The sequence below is a fragment of the Mytilus edulis genome, chromosome 9 (assembly GCF_963676685.1).
Source record: "Mytilus edulis chromosome 9, xbMytEdul2.2, whole genome shotgun sequence".
Classification (NCBI taxonomy): domain Eukaryota; kingdom Metazoa; phylum Mollusca; class Bivalvia; order Mytilida; family Mytilidae; genus Mytilus; species Mytilus edulis.
In genome coordinates this window covers 85,889,696-85,916,514 of record NC_092352.1, presented here as the reverse complement: position 1 = coordinate 85,916,514, position 26,819 = coordinate 85,889,696, and the positions used below count along the sequence as shown (strand labels likewise).

Below are 26,819 nucleotides of genomic sequence, written 5' to 3'. Positions count from 1 at the left end.
AAACGACACAGAAATTAACAACTATGGCCTTCAACAATGAACAACACCCACACCGAATAGTCAGCTATAAAAGGCCCCGAAAAAACCATGTAAAAGCAATTCAAACGAGAAAACTAACAATGTGTCAATTTTGTCGTGTTGCTATATTTACAGATCTTGTTTTGCTGGTCATTTTAGCTGTTAGTTTATAGTCTCTCTTTATCGACTGCTTTTGGCTAAATGTACAAAATATAGGTAAACATAATCGCTTAGGGGTAACAACTTATTTATACAGTTGTCGACTGACAATTTGGAACATGTAGACACATGTAGATGTCTTGTTTTGCTGATAATAATCAAATGCGCTAAACAAAGTGGTAAAAATCGTCATTTATGTTGAGAAGTCGTCACGTCACAAAAAAAACCCAAAAAAAAAACCAAAAGATTACACAGCACTAGACAAAATCCAAATCCAAGATCATGTATCATTGATATTCCACAATGGCCAACCAAATCATGATTGCGTCTGTAAAACTTTCGAAGGGATAAATTCAACTAAACCACTGGGAACACATAATACAATTGCTTGACTATAAGCAGAAACCCTCTACCAAGAAAATGATAGGATACGCTAGATCTAGAATGTCTTCTCGACTTGGCAATATATACTCAATATACGTGAGGAACTGATTGATTGGTGTAACCAAGAAATTGAAAGATAACAATGGGAAAACTAAAGTTATATATTAAAATTCAGCATTATGGTTATGTCTGTTTCAGAGAAAAAAATCTCGAATCAGAGTATTTGTTCTCACAAAGTATTATTTGTTCCTTCCTTGTTAAAACAGATATGTGTTGGCCATTCTGTTTTATGAATCAGTTTTAATATTTCTTCAATCTGTCTTTATGTTATACATATAAAGAAGTAGTGTGTTGTCCCTAAATGATGATGTTCAAATGTATTTGATATTAATTAATTGTGCATCAAGAGAGGCATTTTCATTGAGTTCTCAGTATTCATATCTATATCACCACCTCAGAGCAGCCCGTTTCACATTAACTTTTTGTTTGCTGATAAAATGTAGAATAATAATTTGGGGAGAAATTTCTTGGAGCTTGATGTGACAGTACCAGCAGGTTGTTTGTAAGTTATTTTATTTTGATATTCCGGCCTTACAGTGAAAAAAGATCTATAGTTCTTCATTAATGATTGTAACAATTGTTACTTTTATTATAAAGATGTCAATGTAGGTTCCAATAAAAACGGTTTTGTCTTAGGTCGTTGTATGCAGGAGCAATTCAACTTGTCATGTTTGGATCTTTGAAGATATAGATGATATTCAAATTATTCAATATGAATAAAAAGAAAAATAATGTAAGTATTTTTGAGACGACATATAGTATACAGATTAATGTTAATTTCTAGTTGCGACCTTAACTGTCTTCATGTACAGTACATCGTCCCTACATATACCATTCAATCAGAGACATATAATACAAGAGATTCGCAACTATTGTATGATATGTCTCTGATATTATATAATAGAAATTTAAATTGTAGCCTTCTACCCATGCTAACCATTGAGAAAAAAAATATAATAGTAGATGTTTTTAATGATAAGGACTTATAAAACTTTCTAGTCAGTCTTGCAAAAGTAGCAGAACACCATGCCCCCGGCAGACATGCAGTCGACTGTTTTATTGAAATTGATTCATTTGAAAATTAAAACCTTTCAAACCTTTGAAATGTCTTATTAGTGTCCACCGTTTTTGTTTAGATAAGTTCAATGTCCAGGCAATTATTTTTGAGAACCTACAAATTGTATGAAAAAATATTCTAGTCTTTTTTATACAGTTTTGATCTTGAAATTTTATGTTGAGTTGCACAAAATTTACAAGAAAAGCTGGTATCTTACGCCTTTCTTCAATAAATTATTCCACCGTTAAGGCACAATAACGTACGTTTGTATTCGATAAGTCGTCGGACTTCGGCGTACGTCTATGCCAGAAGCAAGTCTTACCAAAATAAAACGAAAGTACAAAGTGAAACAAGAAACAATGTGGAGATCAACGTCGAGATGACGCTTATAGAAGACAGTTGATGTCAAATATGTGCTAAATATTTTATCTGAAGGTATAATTAATGATGATATTTGAAAAAAATAGGCAGGACAGGAGTTTTGAGTAAAAAAAAGGCAAATCAAATCAAATCAAATATATTTTATTGTCAATTAAAGACGCCCATTACAGGCAGAATAATCACAAGTTAAATTTGGTACAATGATTACAAAATGATTACAATTATTTGAGTACAATTAAATCAATGATTACAACGAAGAGAAAAGAAAGACACACTAATGTATATTTATAAAATGTGTGACACTTGCACAAAAAAAAAAGTCAGGACGACAATTTAGGTAAAAAAAGTCAGGATAAACTAAAAAAAAAAGAAGGCAGGACCGATTAGAGTGAAAAATAAAAAGGCAGGACAGAGATTACAGCTAAAAAAAAATGCAGGTCAAAATTTTTCATCCTAGCCCCCCCATATAAATCAAATGGTAGCTAGCTCCCTTATGACGTCTGGCAAGGCTATTTTTTTTCTTTCTGAGAGGCGTCCCAGAAAAAAAATTAAAATAGCCTTGCCAGACGTCATAATTATTTGTACTATATCTGCGCGTACCCACATCCGGTTTTATAATGAAATGTCATCAGATCGGGAATAAAATGTGAAATATATACAGAATTTGACGTAATTAGTGAATAAATTGACTAAAACTAATCAGAAGATTTGTAAATATTTATATATAGGTAAGTGAACAGTTTTTAGCTCACCTGGCCTAAAGGGGGTATCTTATTTAAAAAATGTGTCAGCTGACCCAGCCAACCAACCAAGATGCCAACCATGGCTAAAAATAGAACATAGGGGTAAAATGTAGATTTTGGCTTATAACTCTGAAACCTAAGATTTAGAGCAAATCTGACATGGGTTTAGATTGTTTATCAAGGCAACATCTATCTGCCCTGAAATTTTCAGATGAATCAGACAACCGGTTGTTGGGTTGCTGCCCCTAAATTGGTAATTTTAAGGAAATTTTGCCGGTTTTGGTTATTATCTTGAGTATTTTTGTAGATAGAGATAAACTGTAAACAGCAATAATGTTAAGCAAAGTAAGATCTACCAATAAGTCAACATGACCAAAATGGTCAGTTGACCCCTGAAGGAGTTATTGCCCTTTATAGTCAATTTTTAACAATTTTCATATTTGGTTAAATTTTGTAAATTTTTACAAAATATTTTCCTCTGTAACTAAAGGGCCAAGTTTATTATAGATAGAGAAAATTGTAAGTAGCAAGAATGTTCAGTAAAGTAGGATCTACAAACAAATCACCATCACCATCACCGAAACACAATTTTGTCATGAATCCATCTGTGTCCTTTGTTTAATAAGCACATAGACCAAGGTGAGCGACACTTAAGAGCCTCTAGTTATTTCAGTTAATAATTATTCATTTAAAAAATTGAAAAGAGTTATAAACATGTGGGTAGACATTCCATTGGTATCATGAATTAGAACAGTTGATTAATTTTATACAATTAAAGTTTAAGGGACGACATCAAAAGTTCAATGTAAGAGAAAAAACTTAATTCATATACCATAGTTTTTCTCTGACCACCTAACACCCCCCCCACCCCATTTAAACAAAACTTGCAGGAATTATAACCCCACCCCCAAACTATTTGAATTAAGTTTTTTATTTTCCATAGATTTTTTGATGTCGTCCCTAACAGAATACATTTTTCATGTAATGTCATGAATGTAATGGAGGCAAAAAATTCCAAACAAATTTGGTAGGAAAAAGGCCTAATACAAAGTATTTGTTTTAAAGTGCAGTATTAAATCGAATTTGCCACGTTTTATACATTAGTCACATCTGAGACTACTATGTGTTATAGTAGTCTCAGGTCAAGTTTTTTTTATGTCAAATACTTCTAGTTTTACTATTTTAAACCGTTCTTAATATAAAGGATATATGTATGCCTACTTTTAGTACATTTCAAATGGATTGTCCTTTCCACTTTAAACTTGGCATGACTAAAGATGGACAAAACCTGATTGCGAGGGAAGCAAAATGTTTATTTGAACATCTTCTGTTTTACATTTTACTAAAACATTTAAAAAAAATCTCATATGGGTATTTTTCAAATTCAGTAAAATTTAATTCTTTAAATTTGCATTTACATTTTATAATAGTATTCATTTTTATCAAGTTTTTTTTTTTACAGGGACTGTACAGTCTCATTTTCCATCAAAGGATGTGCATTTAATTTGCAATGTTTATTATGTATCATTATTAAATAAATACAATTTGAAAATATATTTTTTCATACTCTTCACTCTTTCTACACGAGATCCCCATATTATCGATAATGTCCGTTTATATTTCATGTTTCATTCTGGATCCGATGGCATGTTTTATAAAACAGGATGTGTCACTGTGTACCCGTAGCCTACGAATGGCAAGTTGACTATTCGTACCCAAATGTGGGTACGCGCAGACACTGCCTTTAATTATACCGAAAGAGACAACAGATATAAATGTTGGGGTTAATTAAATCAACTTTCGTTATATATGTGAAGAAAGACAACTATACTGTTTAGCGTTTGTTTCATGTGTATTCTGAATGCTTATAGGCTACATCCTGACTGGTGTCAAACCTTGATACATAAGGTACATATGAAAAATGTGACATGGCAACTACCACAGTATTCTCCAATCCTGTAGCTGCATTTGAAATTTTGCAATATATTGACGTTTGTGGTCAAATAGTTTCACTGGCAAATAGTTAAACGCTTGCACGTTGAAAATTAATCAATATATTGTGTACTGACTTTATATATAGGAAATGATAACTGAGGTACATGTATAATAAGGACATGTATGGTGCCAGGCAAGGATTTGTATTGGCCTTGGACGAAATTTATTAGGTCCCATCTTTTAGGAATATATTAGACTTGTTAACTAGTACATGAAGTATTCAAACACTTCTTCAAACTATGTATATTTTCTCCCTGCATTGGTGGCCTTGGGCTGTTATCTGTTTTTTGGTTAGGTTGTTGTCTCTTTGTCCCCATTTCCACTCTGAACTTCATATTGAAATAAGCAGCTTTTAAGTCACCAATGCAGTAAAGAGACAAAATTTTTGCTGACATGGCCTACATTGTCATGATGGTCTGTTGCCAACTTGGTTAAATGATTAATGAAGACAGAAAATATTACAAATATACTAGCACGGAGGAAACACCCTCTTAAGTAGTAACAAAAAGGCAATGTAAATGTAAAACTGCTATCATTTTTTGGTAAGAATATGGACGATTACTGCATTCATTGTCTTTATTCTTAGGATCACCCCTTTAAAAACCAAACATTTCGCTTAATGAATGCTGTGTCCAAGTTCCTCGCTATTTGTCATTTTTTTTTTTTACTGAATATCACATTCTTTCCCATAAAATTAGTACATCTCAATAAAAAATGTCTCCATTTGCCACAAAGAAAAGTGAATGTTGTAAATAGTCAATGTGTCACAAATATGTAGTTATGTGTTGCTGATTCCAAAATAGTATTCCTTAAGTTCCTAGATGAGAAATTCAGAATCTGTGTAGCCAAGATAGTTATCAAAGGTACAAGGATTATAATTCAATACACCAGACACACATTTCGTTTACATAATACTCTTCAGTGACGCTCAGATCAAAATCGTTATAAAGTCAAACAAGTACAAAGTTGAAGAGCATTGAGGATCCAAAATTCCAAAAAGTTGTGTCAAATGCGGCTAAGGTAATCTATTCCTGAGATAAGAAAATCATTAGGGTTTTGAAAAATTAAAAGTTTTGTAACAGAAATTTATAAAAATTACCATATATGCATATAATTGATATTCATCATGTTCATGTCAACACCGAAGTGCTGACTACTGGGCTGGTGATACCATTAATTCATATTAAATCTGTTTATCATTTTAATCACTGAAATATATTTATAAATATCAGCCACTTTTATATTTCAGACAAAAAATGTAACCAACAAAGATCCTGACAATGTTTGTGTTGGTAGAAATGAAAGATACCGTGAGGATCCCACCATGGTTGTTCAATATTAAATTCAATGATGCAGTAAATGAGGCTCTGAACAAAAAATTTGCCAATAAGGTAAGTGTGTCTGGTATATTGCATTGTTAATATTCATGATATACAGACTATTGATTTTAAAAAAATCTTTAGCAGTTGATCTTTTATTTTACCATACTATTATAAAATTCTCAAAACTGTTTAATCATTACATGTATCATGATTATGTATTTCCAAATCGTTTCTTTTCTACATCGAAGGTAGTACATAATGTTGGATTGTGCATTGCATTGTGGGATATCACCAAAATTGAGGACAGTTTTATATTCCCAGGAGATGGAGCCTCACACTCAATAGGTAAAGTTTTGAATTATTATCAAAGACAATTTTATTCATTGACCACGTTGAGGTTGTATTTTGTCATACCAAGGAAAGTTAAATGCAGAGATTTTGTTGTTATAGTATTATGAAGCTGGGTTTTTTTTCTTGTTTGAATTATTTTAAATTTGTCATTATACAGGCCTGATACAATATGTTTTACATTTTTGTTTCGAGGCCATCATTTGGTCTCTGGTTGAGAGTTGTCTCACTGCTAAGTCATTGGCAATCAAATCAGATCATCTTCTTTAAAAAAAAAACTTAATTTGACTTTAGTTCATGTGAAACCTGTAGAAAACTGACTTGATTAAAGCTTATGTGGATGACACCAGTTGACAATTGAAAGTAATACCTTGCATCCAAAACGAGATGAACTTTAGTTTGTTGAATGATAATTACATATAACAAAGATCTTATATTTGATAAACACTTAATACACAATTTAATGAGATAATTGAAATTCTTTGCTTCTGAACAGTTCATTTCAGATATATAGTGTACAGACCATTTATTGACGAAGTATTGACGGGTAAAACTAAAAGTTGTAGTAAAGAAGGAGTTTATGGTGAGATTTTGTTTATAGACTTAAGGTGGTACCCAACACTTTCACTAAAATTAATTTGGCTCGTTTAATTTTCATAAAATTTTGACACAGTATTTACTTTGACCCTTTAACAAAAATATAAAAATTTCAAAAATTTTGAACCAACCATTTTATCAGAAAAATTACACAGGTTATATAGCAGTTTGACAAACACCAATTTTGATCACTGAGAAGCTTAATATCCCCTTTACAACACAACATAATTAAAACGTTAAGCTGACTTTATAGAGTTATCTCCCTGTAGTGTTGGGTACCACCATAAGTTATGTTTTTCTATTTTAGAATTTCACACTGTCAAGTTTTAGGTTTAAAAATTTGGTGACTTGATGGTTTACAAATATTGAGATATCTTAGTGCAACATAAGAATAAATTACTAATCCCCTATTGTGTTATATCTCATTAGTTGGTTTTACTTTAAAATTAAGTTTTTTAACACTACAGATGTCACATGTGTGCCAGGATCTGCTTACCCTTTAGAACACCTGCGAACAATCAAAGTTTCTTTTGGGGTACACGCTTGTGTCTCAGCCATTAGTTTTTAAGTTGTGTTTTATAGAGACTTTTATGTTAGATCTAAAAAAATGTCTTATTTTCATATTTATAAGTCAATTTTATCAGTCTATTTAAATTGTCTACTAGTTTTACGATTAACAATTATCATGATTATTGCAAATCTTTCATAATATGAGAATTATGATAAGGGGTATACAGGGCTTTCCATTGAAGCCGGTAGCTGGCGGAAATCCGCCGTTTAGGTGGCTTCAAGTGCCGTCTACTTCACTGACAAAAATATAAATTCAAAAAGAAAAAAATATCTTTTTCAAATGTTTAACAGGTAACCGAGAGACGTTTTGTTGCAAAGTCGCGGTCACGATAAACAAGGGACGAAAAGTCAGTGTTTACCTTGGACTAAATATAGTTCACATGAATTCAGGTCACTGATTGGTTGTCTATTTGAAGTCAGCATGCATCGTTTCTTTTCAAAGATAACAAGAGAGACGTTCCGGTAGTCATTGAACGATAACAATAGAGACGTTCCGATGTTCATTAACTCGTTGGCTTTTTTAGGCTAAAACGTGAAGACAATCAGATAGGATGACAATCTTATGTTATGGAATAATATCAGTCAAATTAAAGAAAGTGTAGTAGATCATATTGTTCAGAATCTGGAAAACAGTATCTTTTGAAGTTAATTTTTCAAAGCCCACGTGGTGTTCAGAGAATCAAGGTCAAAAACGAAAGTAGAATATCGTCGACTCGACCTCAACTGAACATTTCCAAACAAATAATATATCCGACTTATTGAAGAGTTTACAAAAAAAAAAATAGAAAATCAGAGGATATATCAATTTTCTGTCAATGCTTGAGAAATAATTGTATGATTTAAATACGCATAACAGTCTTTAGAGAGAAAAGGGGGGTCATTTGTTTGTTATGCAAAATAAATCAATCAAGATTTCTAACAAACCGGATTATTATATAAATAAAACTCCTTTAAAAGTAAATGAATTTTAATCATAAGGTAATAAAATTAAAAAACTATAACATAAAAAAAATCGAAATTTCTTTTTTTTCTTTCTTTAATTTCACATACCTGTCAACCTGTGACGATGAAAATGCAGGTCATGACCTGCATTGAAGAATCAAATCTCAGGTCATAACGCGTACGAACTTTTTCGAGCTGAATTTCAGTATTTATGGTACATTTTCTTATAATGTATATCAAAGATACCAAAACATCAATGCATGTTTTGTTAAGTCATTTTAAATCTTATTAAATATTATTTCATTGCACTTTTAAAGATTTTTATAAATTTGTGTAACTCAGTCTTATGTGCTTTACTTTTTGAGAAAAAATACTACAATCATAATTTAATGTAATTCTTAAATGTTTGAGACTATTGACTATGTAGCCTTTAACCTAAACTTTTTCATTTAACAAGGAAATTAGACTATGATAAAATATAGTAATACAGTTAAAGGAAGAATAAATGTAAAAAATGATTTTCAACTTTTTAAAAAAAATTGTATAAAGGTATAAAAATAATGAAAAGTTATTTTTTAATATGTATTTGAATTTTATATTTTTATGATTTAATCTTTTTCACCCATAAAACGTAAATATAAGGAATAATTTTGAATGGTGACAAATAAGGGGAAGTAACTCTAGTTCAGTTTGTAAACCAATGGTGCAATTTATTTGCTACCTAAAGCTAAGGTAATTGGTGTTAATTAACAGTGTGTTTGACACCAAAGCTGTCAAGTGAAGCCATGAACTTAATGGGTCACTTAATTTGACAGTTTACATAGTTAGATGAACTTCCTGTTCATGGAAGAATTACGAATTTGCCGGTATTTCAAAGGAATATTACTTATGAAATCAATCTCAAGGCTAAGAAATACGGGTGAAATCGGGTCATTTTCGGAATTCCCAGGTTATTTCAATGACCCAGCGGGTGTTCCGGGTGATCCCTCAGAATTGTGAAAATCTCCGGTCACACCCGCAGAATACGGGTCAGTTGACAGGTATGATTTCATACATAAAAAATGGTCATTTGAAAGATGAAATTAGGTGCCAGGAGATTGCGAGAATGCAGGATTTTGCTCTATTTATGCCAGAGCTTCTGGGGGCCTTCAGCGGCCCCAAGACCCCCTGCCATAAGGCACCAAGCTTGCAGCTTGGTGGAATGCATGTTACAGCCGCCTATAATTTTAATTGAGCCTTCTACTTCAAATTCAAGGGAAAGTCCTGGGTATACTTTGCCATATTGTACATTTTTAGGTCCATTGATTGCTGTTCAACTTTCAGTTCACTAAATTCTTATAGCGCTAGGGTATCATTATTGAATAATAGCTTGCAGTTAATCTTGTGTTTTTATTAATTTTTGAAGTTGATATGGCATATCCTTGATAGTCACATTTAAATTTATTCATATGTTTTAAAGATTGATTTAGATATTGTAGAGAAATGTGTCTTAAGTTTTGATAAGTTTTTACAACCAGTTGATTGATGCCACAGTTTGCGGATGTTTTTGAAATCATTATAATCACTAGAACACACCTGCCACATCAGAGTTCCATGACTGAATTTAGGAAACTATTTCTTATTTTTACTTGGATATTAAATATTCGTATTGTCACCCAATCTTTTTTAAGTCATGCTGATTACAAGGTGTACAGTTTTCTCTGACATTATATTATGAAATTTAATTACTGTTTATATTTCTCTGCAATACATTATTAACTTTTCTTTTTCAGTTTCTATGGGTTTCTTTGATGATATATTAATACCTGCTGATGCCATGCAGCACCCTTCCAGATTGTATCCTTAATATCACAATAGTAAATAGAGAATCTTTTACTTTAAAATGCATTATTTTTAACATACTAAATGATTGCTTATATATTATAAATGTTACATGTGTCACCATGGTCACGGTAATATTTTCTTAAAAAAAATACATGCAATATGTATAATAGCCAGTTGAAATAAAATGCGTTTAAAAACCTTGGTTTATTACTGTCATGACTGTACATAAATGTTTACTTGATATAACTCAGCCATCATTTAAAAAAAGAATTGTAAGGATAAAATACAATGACAAAAAATACACTATTAACAATGCAACATGTGACATCTTTATTGTATGAATTAAACCAGACAGTACAATACCTCTAAAATGGATAGATGAAATTATTATTGTTATATTGTGCAATATTTAATTCAAAGAAACTGGAGTCCTGCATGACTTTAATGCCATAATAGTATATGCATTTGTCTGAATCTTTAACACATACAGCGATGATAAAGAACAACTTTGGGCCTGGAGTTATGAAGTTGAAGAAGAAAAACATGATCTTTTTATGGATATTGGTGAAGAAATTAGGTAAGAATTAAACAATGATTAACTAGAGTAAGTTAATTTTATACCTTGTCATATATTTGCTTGTCCATCCTTCTCTAGTTTAATATATATTGTTTCAAGTTAAGGAATATCTATTTTGGTGTGAAGCAGGTTAGGGAAAATGTATTGTAATGTATTTCACAACAAATTGCATGAAGAAGAAAATTGAAAGTAGATTTCAACCTGAACCATATATTGTTAGGAATCTGATTTGTTTCCATAAAAAAAATGGAACTGACTATTTCTAATAGTAGGTTTCATGTAAGTCTGGTATGTTTTTTTTTTATTGAGCCTGCAGCATTTTGTGCAGAATTGATAGATAACTATCCTACATTTCCTTGTCAGAAGTGTCTACGGTATATTTAGTTTCAGGGTGTGGTTAAAGTTTAATTTCAGAAATCAATATCTTTGTCAAAGTATCTCATTCACACGTAGCTCTGATTCCATGTTCTGGTTCGGCTTATTTTCAGTACTTTTTGGTTACATTAACCAGGTGTGATTCTATCCATTTTGAAATCCTGGAACACCATGAAATGTTCACATGATTTAAAAGAAAACATTTTAAAACCTGGAACCCCTTGTCATTAACAATAACTTACTGGAGGTTTTAAACGAGCATCATTATATGAAAATAAATAGAGCCAACAGCCCAGCAGCAAATTTTTAAATTGAATGTATAACAGTTTATTTCAATTCACAATGTCTCACAGATCAAATAAGATGGCCAGATTATTAAATGATCATACCTTATATATGTACCACAGACTGAACAATTATTTTATAAACAAAACTCCCTTTGTACGATATCATTATGGTTATGATGTTTGTGCTTCAGTTATATTTACATCATATGACCCTTTCAAAACAAAATTTGTCTTAAATTAAGAGACTAAATTTAGAGTTTTGAAAACTTTTTACAGCAACTCATTCAAATTAAAAAATCCCTAAATTTGTAAAATTCATGATCGTCTCTGTATTGTATACAGCATATTTTTTTTTTTTACAGATTCCGTGTTGTTGACGAAACTTTTGTAGATACCACACCTACAGGACCAGATGGTACCAGTGTTGAAACCAGTGATAATTCTGATTCGGAATCAAAGAAATCCCCGTACACAATTGTAGTATGTAATTTTTTTATCATATAAATTGAGAATGGGAATGTGGAATGTGCCAAAGAGACAACATCCCGACCATAGAGCAGACAACAGCAGAAGGTCGCCAACAGGTCTTCAATGCAACAAGAAATTCTCGCACCCGGAGGCGTCCTTCAGCTGGCCCATAAACAAATATATACTGGTTCAGTGATAATGAACACTGAATGCTATTACATTTGAAATAGTATCATTGTGTAGCGTCGTAATATTTTTTTCCGCCGAAAAATCACTGAAACTGTTTTGCTTTGTGCAATTAAAGAAGTAGGTTTTACGAGGCCTAAAGAAGGTCCCAAATTAAAGCTAAAACTTCAAATTAACTACAATTTAATGATTATTGATTATAGTAAAACCAATACCGAGGTAGACAAAAGTAAAATCACAAAAATACTGAACTCAGAGGAAAATCAATTTGGAAAGTCCATAATCACATGGCAAAATCAAATAACAAAACGCATCAAAAACGAATGGACAAGAACTGTCATATTCCTCACTTGGTACAGGCATTTTCAAATGTAGAAAATGGTGGATTGAACCTGGTTTTATAGCTAGCTAAACTTCTCACTTGTATGACAGTCGCATCAAATTCCATTATATTGTCACCAATGCATGAACAAAACAAACAGACACAAAAAAAACAAAATGTGTCTATTTAAGAGAATTCATATATGAGAATTCCAATACTCCATCAAATTCAATGAAAACAATGTCCAACATGTTCTGCACTTAGAAAGTTAATGCCGTTAAAATAGACTTGAACTTTCAAATATTCCTATCTTCCTACAGTAATCTTACATATATAGTCAATACTATATATTTCTGTTTTAGCCACTCATATTTTCCTGAAAATTGAAAAAAATGGTTTTGATCTATATTTATATAGATGTATGACATTGATCTCAGTGCTCATATCTCTTGATAAATGTTAACTAGATATTTACAGATAAATATGTAGTAAATGTATAAATATATATTTTTAGCCCAATTATTTCTATGGGGAGATTTTCAAAGCTTTTCAAATCATGGGTTAAACATGATTTCCCGTAATTTTAAGATTATTTGGGAAATTCTTTTATAGAGTTTGAAGATTTTTGTTTAAAGGTATGGCTGGTTAAAAGCATGGAAAGTCAAGAACAATTGTCTTAAAATGTATGTTTCATGATAATTCTTTTCCATGTTTGATTTCAGGGATCTATATCAGAACCTGGCCTTGGACTTCTATCATGGTGGAACAGCTAACAGTAAATTTACTTCTCTCATCATCATTCATGTACGTCATTCAATGTGAAGCAATTATTTCATGTTCAATAAATATTAGATAGAAATAGACACTACATGTTTATAATTTTTATAAAGTGAATGTTTATCATATCATGCTAAAACCTGTTACGATATTTACCAACATTCATGGTTCCATGCAATATTTTAAGACAATTACCATAATATAATTAACTATTCAAATTATTTTTTTCTATACAATGACCTACTGTTATAAAACCATTGCTTATTATTAATAATATCCTTAAGATTAATGTGATCTGAAGAAGAAAATTGATGTAAAAATTGGCTTTATAGAGCTTTCCCCATGTGTATTTATCTGCATTTGATTTTATTTTATATCCCACAAAAGATGAAAAACATATCGTATTTTACTGTTACCTGGTTTATCTAACATTGTCTTACAGAATTAATAGAAAAGTTATGATGTTTGTTAGACATTAGCACATTTGAAAGTTATCACCAATCAATACAGTTTTCAAAACTATATTTACAGGAAAAAACTAAAAAGGGGGTCTCATTGGAGGTTCGATCCCAGATCCCACTTACTGTTTTGTCAGATTCCCATATCCCGCTTACACTATGTACGTCAGCAATTCTCATTTTTTTGTCATTTCCTGGGTCCCACTAGACCTCATTTCCCGTTTTCACGACACAATAATTTGACTTTCATGTGTCACGCTTACAAAAAATCAGCAATCCCGCATCACTCTTAGACCCCAATGAAACCCACTTAAAAGTATTCAGATGAATACATATACTTTTAGGTCATAATAATTATTATAATGACTATCTGATCAATGAATCCTTTATATGTAAAAGTGAGTTGCCTGGTTGGCATAAATGTATTAAAATTCTATGTCGCTACAAGCAAAAATTAAAATGGTAAAACATGCTTCCTTTGTGTTGTCAGGTCAGAGTTCCATAACAGTTTTCAATGAAACTTCATTGTTCTTGTGATCACCATGAAACAGAAATAAAAACAAATTATATTCTGGTAGCATCCTTAATGCAGAATATTTTTGTGCCTTTATTGTCTCAAAAATTGCCTGAATTATTTTAATATTGTAATACATCTTCTGTATGGCAGTCAAATCCAAGCTTAAAAACAAAGTATTTATAAAGTGGTGTCATTATTAATTTAATTTTGACTATTTTGCCATATTGTTTCATGTATTGGTTAATAACTTATCTTACCTGTTTTAATTGAATTATCTTATCATTATATTCCACTTGTTGATTGATAACTGATTAGTTACAAAATGAAACTAACTCTTTTGTTTTCGTATGTCTGAAGTCTTTTTCTGGATAATGTTTATCAAAAATGATCAAACCTAATCAAATATTTGAAGCTAAGGTTCAATATAGTAATATCACAAAAATACTAACTCCGAGGAAAATTCAAAATCGAAAAAGCCTTATCAAATGACAAACTCATAAGCTCAAACACATCAACCAAATAGATAACAACTGTCATATTCCTGACTTGGAACAGGCAATATTTCTTTTGTAGAAAATGGTGGATAGAACCTGGTTTTATAGCTAGCTAAACCTCTCACTTGTATGACAGTCGCATCAAATTCCATTATATTGACAATGATGTTTGAAAAAAAAACCCGACATAATCGGAAAAAATGTCAAAAATAGGATACATCAGTCAACATTGCGTTATAATCTTAATCACTACAAAAACATACAAATGTGTAATCAGAGACTTAATTATATACCTATATATGTCACTGATGTAGCAAAGACTAGAGGCTAATGACAATGCTATAGCAAAAAAAGAAAATCAACCTAACTATATACAAAAGTGTACAAAATACAACATGGAAAACTAAAGACTAAGCAACACGAAAAAGTCTGCCAAAACCTGGTCTGATCTCAGGTACTCTAAACATGGTAATACGAGCATGACACGTGACATTCATCGTCCTTTAAGATATGTCAACAAAAACCAAAGTCATTAAAGCCTTAACCCATGAGGCAGTTTTGAAAAGCCTCAACCATAAAAAAATCAGTAATGTTTTGGGTTTTCAGTCAATTTTCATAATTATCCACGGCGGTTAATTTAGTAATATATACTGTTTGTTTGCAGCCAATTAAGATATGTTCAGTCTAAGTTCAGACTTGTCCGTAGTTGCTATTTACCTGTACACATACTCAAAATATTAAAGTGTCCCATAACTGGAATGTTATACAAGTGAGAGGTTTAACTAGCTACAAAACAAGGTTTAATCCATCATTTTCTACATATGAAGTCAGGAATATAACAGTTGTTATCCATTCGTTTGATGTGTTTCAGTCGTGATTTTGTCATTTGATTATAGGGACTTTTTGTTTTGAACTTTCGTCGGAGTTTAGTATTTTTGTGATTTTACTTTCTACTGAACTGTAATGAACTGACTGTAAGGGAATTGTTTAAACAGTACCAACATTACCACTGTCGGCAGTGAATAGGTCTGAGAATTGACTGGAAGGCTGAACTTTTTTGTCGGCAGTGGATAGGTCTGAGAATTGACTGGAAGGCTGAACTTTTTTGTCGGCAGTGGATAGGTCTGAGAATTGACTGGAAGACTGAACTTTTTTGTCGGCAGTGGATAGGTCTGAGAATTGACTGGAAGGCTGAACTTTTTTGTCGGCAGTGGATAGGTCTGAGAATTGACTGGAAGGCTGAACTTTTGTTATCAGTCTATTCCAATGATATAAATATAAAAATTACCGTTTCTTGTACAAGAGAGGGACAAAAGATACCATAGGGACAGTCAAACTAACAGATTGAAAATAAACTGACAACGCCATGGCTAAAAATAAAAAGACAAATAGACAAATAAAAGTACAGAAGACACAACATAGAAAACTAAAAACTAAGCAACACGAAACCCACCAAAAACTGGGGGTGATTTCAGGTGCACCGGAAGGGTAAGCAGATCATGCTTCACTTGTGGCACCCGTCGTGTTGCTTATATTATTACAAATCCAGTAAATAGTCTAATTCGGTCGGTCAAATTTGTTAAAAGTGCAGGGTTTTGTAGTGACGACACAAGAAACATCCGATATTATCTGTGAAGCGGTTATTCCATAACGGTCAATCAACTCGTGATGGCGTCCGTAAATTTACGAAGGGATGATTTCAACTTCACCATTTGAAACTCTTGGTATAGGAGCTTCCTTGTGAGCAGCAATCCCCTTTCAAGAAAATCTTTATAGGAAACACAAGCCCGGGAAAATAGTATCAATTGGGAGATATATACTCCGTTTGCACTACTGGAATATGCTACACAGAAATGGAAAGTTCACAATTGGGAAGCTGAAATCATCTCTTTTGTCGTAGAGTTTTTTTTTTCAACCGACCCTCATTATCAATTCAATTTCTAGATTTAAGTCAAGATATGAGACAGACTTAACTGTATCTGTAGTATCCTTTATCTCTAGTTCGATGGGATGGATTCGTTTAACATAGTCACCAAATTTTGTATTATCAAGTGAGAGAATATCATCTATATAGCGGAACGTAAAGTTAGAGGATATTGCTAACTTCTTATCTTTCTTCCTAAGAAGTTTCTGTATGAAGTCATTATAATAAAATAGTATCCACATCTGATTCGCGCCACCTCTAGAATAGGCAGTTTCACAATAACTTTGGAGACCGACTTTGATTGACGATAACGTAGATGTTAATAATTTAGAAAGAGGTTTCGTGGAGCACTTGGAAGATCTAGCAATATACCGTTGTTTGCAAGGACACTGATGAAGATTAGGTATCCAATAACAGTGATGGAAGATCCAGTTTTTGACCTTAGGTTGAAATTCCAAAGGAACATAGAACATACCTATGATTATCCAGGATTTTCTCTTTGGTAAGTGTCGTGAGGGTACCCCGGTATATGTTGAGTTTCAAAGTGAATTGTCAATACCTAATTCATTTATCAAGCAGTTTATGTAATGTTATTTACACTCAAAAACGATGTTGTTAGGGGCTTTATCTGTGGGGACAACAACATATTTGTCATGGAGGTAGGACAAGTGTTTTGCAACATTTGGGTCATTGAAAAATTACGTAGCGTGGTAATTGATAGACCCATTTAGGTTCTTAATTCGGATTTGTATCAACGACCGCACAGCCTTAATTAATCTTTTCGGAAAGAGTATCTTCGTCTTCTTTCTCGCGTTTTACCAATTGTCTGTCATAATCCTCGACTGAATCCATCAGTATTTTGAAGTTGTATTTCCAATTCATGGATTTAGGCTCACGATATCTCGGACCTTTGGATAACAAATTTCGCAGGGAAGTGTTATTGACAATGTTGAGGTCTTTGGTGGCCAGCCGGATTATATGTGAATTGGGAACTAGCACAGGAGCAATCAGGAGGTTAAAACTTGAAGTCGTCAATGTTGAGATCCTGCAAAACGTGTTTGTAATTGAAAACTTTAGTTGCAATTGGTTTGGTATAGGTATAAGAAATTATTATTACAGATTGATCTTTAAAATAAGGAGGTATTTTCGATTGAACTAATTTATGATGGAGGATATTGCCTAAGTTGACGCCATCGAGACCTTTGTTGACAAAGGAAAGTTTAAGAAAAGATCTTTTCTCTTTTTCATCTTTTCCAATGCGAACCGGTTTGAAAAGTCTGTGAGTTGCAATATCCGAAATCATAGCTGTAAGTCTGTATTGGTTTGAATGAGGGTTTGTAACAGTGGTTTCCAAACATAAATTGAACAGAGAATGAAGTTTTGAAAGGGGTAACGAATAAAGGTTCGTGCGAATGTGAGAGGAGAGGAGTTGCAAATTTAGGATTGTCAGTCTTGTGGTATATTTTGTTTTGGTTATACGAACTGTCATAGAAACGATGGAATGATCAGGCTGATTAAAATGCTGGAACATAATGTCGTTTTGCATTTAGGTTGATATCTGATCTATGGCCACACATACGTTTGTTTAGCCTTCCTTTCGTTTCACCGACGTAAACCAACCCGCAAAGGTAACACTCTAATCCGTTGACGACATTTATAGATTTACAATTCAGATCATCGTTACTTCTAGTAAATTAAGACTTTTTAGTTAAATTGCTAGTGAATTAAGTATCTGTTATTAAATTTTGTACAAGTTTTTCAGCCATTTGTTCAACATTTCGAAATGAGACAGTGTTGTGTAGAGTCATCAAAATCCAAAATGTCTTTAAGGAGAACTGAACATGGCTGTGTTTGTGTACTTTTGCTATTGTCACTGGTATGGTGATCTGAATGAGTCATGTTTGGGATATTTGTCATGTCTGGTGACGAGTGGACACCTACCGTATCAGACGACACCATGTCCATGGTGGCGTCTATTTCGGACTTTTTTATACTGGGAAACGTCCGAGCCAGCATCCTGTTAGATCTTCGTAAATTCATGCAATTTTGATACTGGGCGGATGATGTCCTCGGGGACAAAATGTCCACCAGCAAAGACATCGACCCAGATGTTATAAAAGAGGGACGAAAGATACCAGAGGGACAGTCAAACTCATAGGTTGAAAATAAACTGACAACGCCATGGCTATAAATTAAAAAAACAAACAGACAAATTAAAATACAGAAGACACAACAAAGAAAACTAAAGACGAAGCAACACGAACCCCATCAACTGGGGGCGATCTCAGGTGCTCTGGAAAGGAAAGCAGATCATGCTCCACATGTGGCACACGTCGTGTTGATTTATTTTATTACAAATCCGGTAATTAGTCTAATTCGGTAGGTCAAATTCGTGAAAAGGGAAGGTTATTGAAGTTACGACATAAGGAACATATCAACCAACTCGTGATGAATTTGTTTATAAGTGTTTTACCATTTTTGTATTTAGACAATAATTAAAAATACTACCACCACGAGAGCACATCTTTATTGTAGACAAACATAGATATACACAATTTAAGGCTATGGTGACAGAAATTATCTAAATAATAGAAATTTGACATAAATGATGTGGTGAGAAGTTGAAATGAATATTTTACAAAATTACATGTTATGGTATCACTCCATTTGCAGTTTATGTAATACCATTAATAAATTTATTTTGTTTATTTTTGAAATGGAAAACATAGGATATATATATATTGAGAATCAATCCATCAAACAAAATCAGAACATGCAAATACCACACAAAAGGTACAGCGCTTTTAAATTATTTAGTATCTTCTGACTAGATTTATAACTTGAATATCAGAAAACTACTGCTGTCTTAAATCTTAAGCCATGTTATTTGCAAGTGTTGTGTTTACGGTATGATGAAATACTATTGCCTCGAATCTTGAGTGTTGATGTTTTAACGTGTTTTTTAACTACAGTTACCACAAGTTTATAGTCGATTTGTTTGAAAGTGTTAGTCTATACAGCAACAATTGTAGCCGCGAAACTCAAGTTTTGATTATTGAAAGTATTGTCTTTACAGCTTCTAATGATGTCTCGAATATAAAGCCGTGTTGTTTGACAGTGGTGTCTCTGCAAAGTAGAGTAGTGTCATATGGAACTGTTGTCTATTCAACAAATTCTTTTGACTCGAATCTGAAGTCGTTTTGATTGAAAGTGTTGTCTGTACAACAACAACTGTTTCCTACAATCTAAAATTGTATTGTGTGAAAGTGTTGTCTATACTGCATCTGATAATGCCTTATGTTGTTTGAAAGTTATTTTTATAGGGTAATTACTGTGAACTCGAATTAATGAAAAGTCGTATTGTTTGAAAGTGTTGTCTATTATACGGAATCTAAGGCTGCCTCGAGTCTAAAGTTATGCTTGCTTCAAGTCTTCACTATACAAAAACTAATGTTGGCTCAAGTTTAAAGGGACCTGTTTATTGAAAGTTTTGTCTATACATCAACGACTGTTGCCTCGAATCTTAAGTCATGTGGTTCAAAAATAGGGGCTTTACGACAAACGTATCTTGCCGCGAATAAAACTCGTGTTGCTTGAAAGTATTATCTATATATCAAATACTGTTGAATCGGATCTATACTCGTGTTCTATTATCAATACAGCAGTAACTGTTGCTTCATACTATAAACTTGTGTTGTTTGAAAGTGTTGTTTATATAGCAACTTCTGTTGAATGGATAAAAAACTATTGTTACTTGCAAGTAGTGTCTATATATCACATATTGTTGACTTATATCTATTCTCGTGTTGTTTGAACATTAAATATATACAGCTAAAGTTGTGTTGTTTGAAAGTGTTTTCGTACATCAACTTATGTTGCCTCGACTACAAACAACTGTTGTTTGAAAGTGTTGTCTATAAAGAAAATTCTGTTGCCTCGAATGCAAACTCATTTAATTTAAAGTATTGTTAATACAGTGACTACTGTTGCATAGAAGATGGAGCCATGACAGTCCGGTGTGTTGTATTTACGATAAACTACGGTTTAATCGAATATATTATGTTGTTTGAACGAGTTAAACATACTATTTACACGACTACAATCAAATTACATATATAGTAATAGACACATATAATCCAACATAGATTCTGTTTAATGGTTAGAAAAGGTTCGAGGTCCAATCAGGTTTTTGGCATATTCAAAATTTTCAGTGAATTTCTTTCAATTTCTATTTTTTGGGTAGTTTGTTCATTTGGTCTGCAGAACATTTCGCTAATCTTAGATCTTACGTGGCTATTCAAACCAAATGATAGGAAGATGAATAATCCTTGTGAAGCATTTAAGATTATAAAAGCATACGATAAGACATCGACCAGTGTCCACTGGTAAGCGAATCCAAAGATCCAAGTTATCCCTGTCAAACACGACATTTTTGTATAGATAACCAACATCGGGCGATTATTCCTGGTTTCAGATTTAACTTCCAGTGCCATTTCCAGTTGATAAATAACAACAGAAAATAAGATGATATTCAGGAGAAGGAGAACTCCAACGGGAATCGCAAATGTATACAGTACCATTGTTTTCTCTATGATATAGCAACTTTCTCCACCATATCCTAAATAGCCGTGTGGGTTTTCGTCGCTGTTGAAAAAGTTCACTATATTTATAGCTACAAGTAGACTGGGAAAAGAGACACTATATATAACGTAACGTGTGAACTGTTTTAGTCGATTTGAAGTACTTTGATTATTGTAATAGAACACCCTGAACATGTCTAACGTGCAGATATGCATCCACATAATGGACCCTAACCAGAAGTAATGGGTGAGTAGACCAACAGCAGCACAGAGAGTTTCAGTTGATTCCGCATTAATTCCAAATAGGTATAGTGCATGCGCAACCAACAAGTGGCATGACAACATCATTTGTTGTAACCCCGGGAGAGTTCGGAGATCCTGCAATAAGATGTAGACTACTAAAGTGAGGGTCAGTGATGTGATCGATGCAATGGAGCAAACCAATGACAATAATGTCTCGATTTTATTTGTCACAGCAACAACTTCTTGCACAAAGTTTATGCTTGATGCCATGTAAACATCTACACAAACTAGAAAATACTCTTCATTTTGAAGTACAGTATTGATATCATATTGTATGTTATTATTTAATACTATAAGGTGATGGGTTGATAGTTCGACTTCATTAAATTTGAGCTTGATTCTTGGGCAGAAGAAATTTGAAACAACTTGTATGGCTGGGTGAGTAGAAGCACATGCCATATCTTGTTCTAAATTATAATACTGATAGTCATAATAAGAGTCATAGTAATCTGTGAAATCCCATTCTACAAAGTCTGAGGCAAGATCAAGCGCCTTGTGTGATATTGGTTGAACTAACAGTATATATCCTATATTGATTACATCATTTTGACGATTGACTTCAAATGGTGATGAGAGTATTTCAACATACGTTCTTTGATTATGAGACGAAAATGCATAAAGAGATATACCAACTATATATTCACGATGTGTCACGTTTTTAATATCTTTTGGATAGTGATATTCCAAAAGATAACAACAGTCAATTCCACTAAGAGTTTTCTCAATATAAGAACAGATATCATATTCCACAGTATAAGAATCATCAGACACACAGCTCGTTGAACAGTCATCTTCATCCAGCTTTTTGTCTATAATTGTTACTTTGTAGTAAGCTTCGTATTTCAGTTTTTTGATTTTTCGAAAAATTTCTTCACATTGTTGGTTCTTTTTATTAAAGTAGTGCATTCTGGGACATACAACTTCCCGACATTTATCCTTAAAATAAAAATAAGACAATAAAGAAATCAAATTCACATTTGAATGGAGATTGAATGAACGTCAAGTAGTATCTAAGAAGAAATTAAATTCACATTTACAAAATTGTTTACACTACCACATGAAAAGTGTCTGTCAAATTTATAAATTAGTAGTAAGTTATACAGCTTTTATTTGAAGGCAGAGACGTGTAAGATTTATCAAGTGTTTCGTTTTACAATTTTTTTTTATACATTTTGAGATCATTTTTATTTATTCTTTCCCATTAAAAAAAATGCTCCACAGGGCGCAGCTTGAAACGACCGCAGGGGTCGAACTCTGAATAATTGGGGCCAGAATGGACACAACATTCAAGTTTGATGCATCTCTGAATTTGGATTGTGATGATAAAATATTTGGCACAGCATAGTTTTCTGACACAGAATGAATGTGGTCTAATAATTTTTAAATAATTAAATTTACCTATTATGGTCCAATATTCAAAATCTTAATACATGGATTGATTGAGCATATTAAAGAATCCAAAGAATTCAGTTTTTGATGAAATGAAGCAAAGTTCAATTTTGAATCTTCAATGTGAACCAATTTGATAACAGGGACCATAAATAAAAAATCTAAATACATGGTTAGATTTAGCATATCAAAGAAACCCATACATTCAATTTTTGTTGAAATCAAACAAAGTAATTTTTTTACATTAATTTGGACCAACTTGAAAACTGGGCCCATAATAAAAAATCTTAATACATGTTTAGTTTCAGCATATCAAAGAACCCCAAGAATTCAATTTTTGTTAAAATCGAACGAAGTAAAATTTTAGACCCTTTTGACCTTAATTAATGTAGCACAATTTGAAAACAGGATCAAAAATTTAAAATCTAAAAAAAACAGTTAGATTCGGCGGCATATTAATTAGGAACCCCAATAATTCGAATTTTGATGAAATCAAACAAAGTTTAATTTTGGACCCTTTTGACCCCAATGTGGATCAATTTGATAACGGGGCCTACAAATCAAAATTATAAATTCATTGTACATGGCTAGATTTAGCATATCAAAGAACACCATATATTCAATTTTTGTTAAAATCAAACAAAGCTTAGTTTTGGACCCTTTGGACCTTGGTGTAGACCAAATTGAAAACGGGACCAAAAATTTAAAATCTTAAAACACAGTTAGATTCGGCATATCAAAGAACCCCAATAATTCGATTTTTTATGAAATCAAACAAAGTTTAATTTTGGACCCTTTTGATCTCAATGTGAACCTGATGATAGCGTTTCTTCGTTTACATCGCACATGACGTCACAACTAAAATACCTTACAACAGAAAACAAAATCGGAAACGTTACGGCATTTCCATTTTCTTTTTGAGGCCATTTCAAAGTTAAAATGTTTGAATTAAAAATGAATATTCATACAGACTTCGTCCCCTTTCACAGGTAATGCCTGCCTCATATTATCTTTTTAAATGTTTTTTTCGCTTAATCTTCAGCAAAACCTTTAAAATACGCCGATACAAAATGGATTCACCTAATTAAATTCATAACGCGCCATCTTTTTCACAGAATTCTGAAATTGGGAAACGTAGTGTAGTATTTTATAAAAGTTCAGAATCAGATATAAACTGTTTGTTTTGTTAACCACGTTTTTGTAGATATTATGTTATTGATATTATTATGTTCTGAAGAACAAACGACAACAACATGATGCAAAAACATGTTCCCGCCTTTTTAATGGTAGAACATTAATGAAAATTCAGTGTTTTAAAACAATTGATGTTTAATCGATGATAATTCATTAGAATATTGATCATGTTATTTGTTTTGTATCAAGTAAAATTACAGAGAAAAAACCGTTAGATCACCGTTCACTAAAAAGAGATATTACGAAAAGGCAGAATATCTGAACGGAGCAGATGTAGAGAGGCCAAAGATAGCACAGGGACAGTCAAACTCATAACTCGGAGATAAACGGACAACGAATGGCACATTTAAAGTAATAAAAAAACCGTCTGACAATTTTACAATCGGGATAGGACACAATCGACAAATAACAGATTATACGACTATTCTAACTAGTATGTATCATCCCAAGCGGATATATGGATATGTTCCCCCGAAACTAAGAAAAAAAAGTGAAGTCAGGTAATGTCAAATTCTTCTTATTTTGATTAAATTCTGCGTTTTCTTTATACTGATTCTTAATTACTTAATTTTTTTTATTCTGATTCTTAATAACTTAATTAGTTACTAATTAGGACTAACTGGGATCATTAATTGGCTACCTCTCTCTTCAAAGAGTCAGAATTTGACCAGATTGTACCTCTTCAGAGAAGCATGTGACGATTTTAAACTTGTAACAGATTTATGCTTCAACTATATTCATTTGACGTTTTCGTAGTACAAAGTTCTATCATATTTAACCTTAAAAATTCTCTTCTGTAAATAATCAACTGTTTTCAAAGAAAATAATATAAATATGCACAACGCCAAAAGATTTTTAGTATACGGAATATATATATATAGACTAAATACTTGTTCTTATCATTGTTTCTTTTTTGTTTGCCTTTTGTCTATTTTTTATTTCTAAGAATAGTGATGTCATTTTTTTTTCTCGACTTTTTGATATTCTTCGCCTCTCTTATAGGGAACAACCATTTAACTTCAAGGTCCGGGGGGGGGGGGGGGGATATTTATTTTTGTCTGAGGCAGAAACAAATATTTTAGCTTTTTTTAACGTTACTAATCCTATCATTTTTTTCAAAACTCAAAAGAGTATTGGGAAAATTTGGATTCATAATATTTTTATTGTCATCTGCTTGTCCATCAATATGTATTTCATCAAATATCAGAATATGCTTTTGGAAAACAAGCATACCCCTCTTTTTCGGAGTTAAATGGTCGTTCCTTTACATCATTTCCTCATCAATACTTTATGTAAGCTTACCTCATATGCATCAAAAACTTCATCATTTCCACATATTTTATCTGTTCTCTTCTGTTCATCATCCATGAAACTAATCAGACCAACAAATGTTCCCGTTTTAATTCCCCCTTTTTCTTTTCCAAGGTCAATAAATTTACAGCCCATAAACGGTATTTCGTTGGAATTACATAGGAAGCAGAACACATTTCTATATTTAGCAAGGTAAACGGAAGTATAACTGGTACAAGCATCTTCGATAGCCTTGTCATAAACCCCCCAGTTACCAGTTTGATTACACGTGGTATATATTCCCCAATCACATTGTTCTAGGTCAGAAATCGGATCCAAGCCTTGAAAAAATATATTGCAATCTTCAGATTGACTGATCTCTTTCAGAACGTTGCCGGAAGCTGTAAGATTATCAAACGGTTCAAATGACCCGGCTGTATCACATGACAAATTTCCAGACCAGGGGTACATTTCATCAGATGCATGGTAATTACAAATGGCGCAGTATTTGTTCTTGAATAGAATAGAAGTGTTCAGAATTGAAACAGGTGTGAATAGGGAAATGTCAAATGGGTCAATTTTTCTCTGGTCGACCGTACATTTCCGGATAACAGTGGGATCATAAAAATTATTTGCGCAACTAGAAATCATATAATACGCTTTGTCAGCTGTCACCCTTGACCTACCGTATGGAAGGTACTGTGGGTATATACAAGTCTTCACCGGCGTCGATAAGGTTATTTCGCTATTTGGACAGTTTCCATTCGTGCCTAATCCTTTCTCTTGGCATGAACATGAATAACAGCAACTTTCAACATCCGATGACGTACCGTTTGGGTAAGAATCTTGTCTTGTCAAATTATTACAGAGTGGAACCATTGGACAGTACAATAATTGTTTTTCTAAGATTCTTCTTTGATTTGCATTTTGAATGTTTTCTGTTAAATCATACACTTCTTTCAAATCTACATCTGACGGATAACGATATATAAATGAACCAATCACTTCGGCAAATGTGGCACAAACGAAGACAAGCAGGCAAACATCGAAGAGCATAATGACTTAAAACTCTTGCACTGAAAACAAAACAAACGAATTGTTACCTTAAGATGGGACCATTGTTATATACGTGATGAAATGAAAGTAGAAAGTATAATATTATTAATAATTATAGCTATTATTTACCCCAAAAATTGCACCAACCTTAAAATTGTTCAGGTCGTTTGTTTGTTAAGATTAATTGATTGACTGATTGTTTGATTAATTGATTGATAAGTG

General features: G+C 32.5%; 2 protein-coding genes across 4 annotated transcripts; one reads left to right on the top strand and one right to left on the bottom strand.

The window, feature by feature from the left end:
• Nucleotides 1-1,986: 1,986 nt before the first annotated feature.
• LOC139489256 (DNA-directed RNA polymerase III subunit RPC8-like) lies at nt 1,987-13,478 on the top strand. 3 transcript variants are annotated; one of them, XM_071275497.1, is made up of 8 exons: nt 1,987-2,113; nt 6,047-6,188; nt 6,368-6,464; nt 6,964-7,050; nt 10,349-10,412; nt 10,891-10,977; nt 12,002-12,119; nt 13,338-13,478. In XM_071275497.1, the coding sequence occupies exons 2-8, from the start codon at nt 6,078-6,080 to the stop codon at nt 13,386-13,388; spliced, it is 615 nt and encodes a 204-aa protein (XP_071131598.1). In that variant the 5' UTR covers nt 1,987-2,113; nt 6,047-6,077; the 3' UTR covers nt 13,389-13,478. The 3 variants fall into 3 exon arrangements, with proteins under 3 accessions (XP_071131598.1, XP_071131599.1, XP_071131600.1); XM_071275498.1 differs by having other exon boundaries at nt 2,007-2,113; nt 6,030-6,188; XM_071275499.1 differs by lacking the exon at nt 1,987-2,113 and adding an exon at nt 2,676-2,787.
• Nucleotides 13,479-20,290: 6,812 nt separating this feature from the next.
• LOC139490238 (uncharacterized) lies at nt 20,291-26,606 on the bottom strand. The gene is made up of 2 exons (XM_071277088.1): nt 25,554-26,606; nt 20,291-22,604 (listed from the first exon to the last, which is right to left on the bottom strand). Exons 1-2 carry the CDS (start codon nt 26,595-26,597, stop codon nt 20,967-20,969), a joined length of 2,682 nt encoding a protein of 893 aa, XP_071133189.1. The 5' UTR covers nt 26,598-26,606; the 3' UTR covers nt 20,291-20,966.
• Between the last annotated feature and the right edge of the window lie 213 nt (nt 26,607-26,819).

Coding starts and splice junctions, on each gene's coding strand:
- LOC139490238 (XM_071277088.1), bottom strand. CDS start 26,597: ATGCTCTTCGATGTTTGCCTGCTTGTCTTCGTTTGTGCCACATTTGCC. Junction 22,605..25,553: donor AAGTTTTTGATGCATATGAG/GTAAGCTTACAT, acceptor TTTTATTTTAAG/GATAAATGTCGGGAAGTTGT.
- LOC139489256 (XM_071275497.1), top strand. CDS start 6,078: ATGTTTGTGTTGGTAGAAATGAAAGATACCGTGAGGATCCCACCATGG. Junction 6,189..6,367: donor ACAAAAAATTTGCCAATAAG/GTAAGTGTGTCT, acceptor TCTACATCGAAG/GTAGTACATAATGTTGGATT. Junction 10,978..12,001: donor GATATTGGTGAAGAAATTAG/GTAAGAATTAAA, acceptor TTTTTTTTACAG/ATTCCGTGTTGTTGACGAAA.